Below are 2,500 nucleotides of genomic sequence, written 5' to 3' on the forward strand. Positions count from 1 at the left end.
CCATATAAAATGATCTCACATCTAGACTTCTTGAGCCGGTAGAGGGCGCAATTATTATCCGATTTGGCTGAAATTTTGCACGAAATGTGTTGGTATCACTTCCAACGCCTGCGCTAAGTATGGTTCAACACCTGCGCTAAGTATGGTTCAACACCTGCGCTAAGTATGGTTCATATGGATGGATATAGCTGCCTTCTTGGGCCACTAGAGGGCGCAATTCTCATCCGATTTGCCTAAAATATAGCATGAAGTGTTTCAGTTTGATCATCAACATCTGCGCTAAGAATGGCCTTAATCGGTTAACAACCTGATGTAGCTCCAATGAAAACCAATCTCCCGAATATACTTCTTGAGCCTCTAGAGGGAGTTATTCTTGTCCGATTGGGTTGAAATTTTGCACAACGACTTCTTCTATGACCTTTAACAAAATTGCAAATTTGCCCATGAACATTCCACTAAAGAACTGGGGCCAACTTTGCACACATCACTTAGAGCTGTCCGATTCAAATTTTAAGTTCAATGATAAGGTGCCTCTTTTTTATAGCCGCAATGCCACACCTCTTTGGGGAGAAGTTTTAACATGGCATAGTACCTCACAAATGTAGCCAGCATTAGAAGGAAATTACCACCGGTGATTTTTTTTCTGATGTCCTTGCCAGTACTCAAACCCAGACGTTCAGCGTCATAGGCGTTCATGCTAACCTCTGCGCTACGGTGGACCCCGATTTTTTGCATACGTGTTAAATATGACCTGAATCGCTCCATAAACTAATGTGGCTGCACTATAAACCCATATCCACATTGTATTTCTTGAGCCTCTAGACACACATTCTCTAGCACAATTCTTATCCGATGTGGGTGAAATTTTGCGCAGTGAATTCCACTTTGGTCTCTAACGGCCAATCCAAGTATGGCCCTAATCGGTTCATAACTTTTTAATAGCTGAAATAGTATAGCAATTCTTATCCTTTGTTTGTCTATAAAAATTTGCCAAAGAACTTGACGAACTTGTTTGTAATACCCAGAAGGAAGAGAGATAGACCCATTGATAAGTGTACCGAACGACTCAGAATCACTTTCTGATTCGATTTAGCTTTGTCCGTCTGTCTGTCTGTCCGTCGGTCCATGTAAATTTGTGCACAAATTACAGGCCGCAGCTTTCATCCGATCGTCTTCAAATTTGGTACAGGCATGTTTTTCGGCCTAGGGACGAATCCTATTGAAATTGGAAAAAATCGGTTCAGATTTGGATATAGCTCCCATATATATATTCGTCCGATTTGCAGTAATACTGCAATAAAATGGTCATTTGTTAACCGATTCTCTCGAAATTTGGAAGCAAGGATTCTTTTATGACTCTCAATATTACTGGCGAATTTCATGGAAATCAGTTCAGATTTACATATAGATGCCATATATGTATATCGCCTGATTTTCACTCCTAGATCCACTGCAAGCGCATGTATTGACCAATCTTCCCAAAACTACGTACACTTCTCATCTACATGATTTATGTCTCGCTAATAAAAGAGCTGTTTTTTTAACCCCTAGACCCCTTCAATTGAACGACAATCTTATCATCCTCACTTTGTAGTTAACAATCAATTATCGCCTAAACACTTTGTAATCAATCATCACCCAGCTAATACCAAAAGTGCTTTGCCAAAGCCCAATATCACAGTTTAATCGCAAACGTTCAACTAACTTGGTCGGCAAATGCAATTTACGGCTCAAATTTCAATTTCTCTGGCTGCCATGGCCATATGGGTGGTGGCCGGCAGCACTGCAATGCCCCACTGCTCGCTGGATGATGAGGATTGCCGTGATAGGCTAATGCACCCCGAAGACCTTAACACAGGTCCAACACTACGTGTCAGAGAAGGTGAAACTTCCTCCGAGTATTGGCTTAATCAAGGCAAGGATTTTGTGCGCACCAAGCTCAACACACCACTGAACACCAAAAAGGCCAAGAATGTCATTATGTTTTTGGGTGATGGTATGGGTTTGCCCACCGTGGCCGCTGCACGCAATTTAATTGGTGGCGAGCATGCCGAATTGTCCTTTGAAAAATTCCCTCACATTGGTTTGGCCAAAACCTATTCAGTTGATAAAATCGTGCCTGACTCCGCGAACACGGCCACAGCTTATCTGTGTGGGGTGAAGGCCATCTATGGCACCATAGGCGTTAATGGTTGGGTGGAACGCGAGGATTGCTCCACCATGCTGGATGAGCGCACTCATGTCACCTCCATAGCGCAGTGGGCCATGGATGCAGGCAAATCGGCCGGTGTGGTGACCACAACTCGCATAACTCATGCCTCACCCAGTGGGGCTTATGCTCACATTGCCGAACGTGATTGGGAAGATGACAATGAAGTTATTCAGAGTTGTGGTCGCGATTCCGGCATTGAGGACATAGCCCATCAACTTATCCATGGTCAAACTGGCAGCAAATTGAAAATAATGATGGGTGGTGGCAAACGTCATTTCATCGACTCAT

General features: G+C 43.4%; 2 protein-coding genes across 3 annotated transcripts in view; one reads left to right on the forward strand and one right to left on the reverse strand.

Moving 5' to 3' along the window:
• Positions 1-2,500, reverse strand: part of LOC106095448 (myb-like protein J) — a 277,231-nt gene that overhangs the window by 22,307 nt on the left and 252,424 nt on the right. The window lies entirely within an intron of this gene.
• The window catches only part of LOC106080515 (membrane-bound alkaline phosphatase), a 4,931-nt gene continuing 4,095 nt past the window's right edge, over positions 1,665-2,500 (forward strand). Inside the window, exon 1 of the mRNA XM_013241908.2 lies at positions 1,665-2,500. This exon is cut by the window's right edge and continues 446 nt beyond it. Coding sequence (XP_013097362.2) covers positions 1,717-2,500 — 784 coding nt within the window. The 5' untranslated portion in view covers positions 1,665-1,716.

This window comes from Stomoxys calcitrans, chromosome 2, assembly GCF_963082655.1.
Source record: "Stomoxys calcitrans chromosome 2, idStoCalc2.1, whole genome shotgun sequence".
In the NCBI taxonomy this organism is placed as follows: Eukaryota; Metazoa; Arthropoda; class Insecta; order Diptera; family Muscidae; genus Stomoxys; species Stomoxys calcitrans.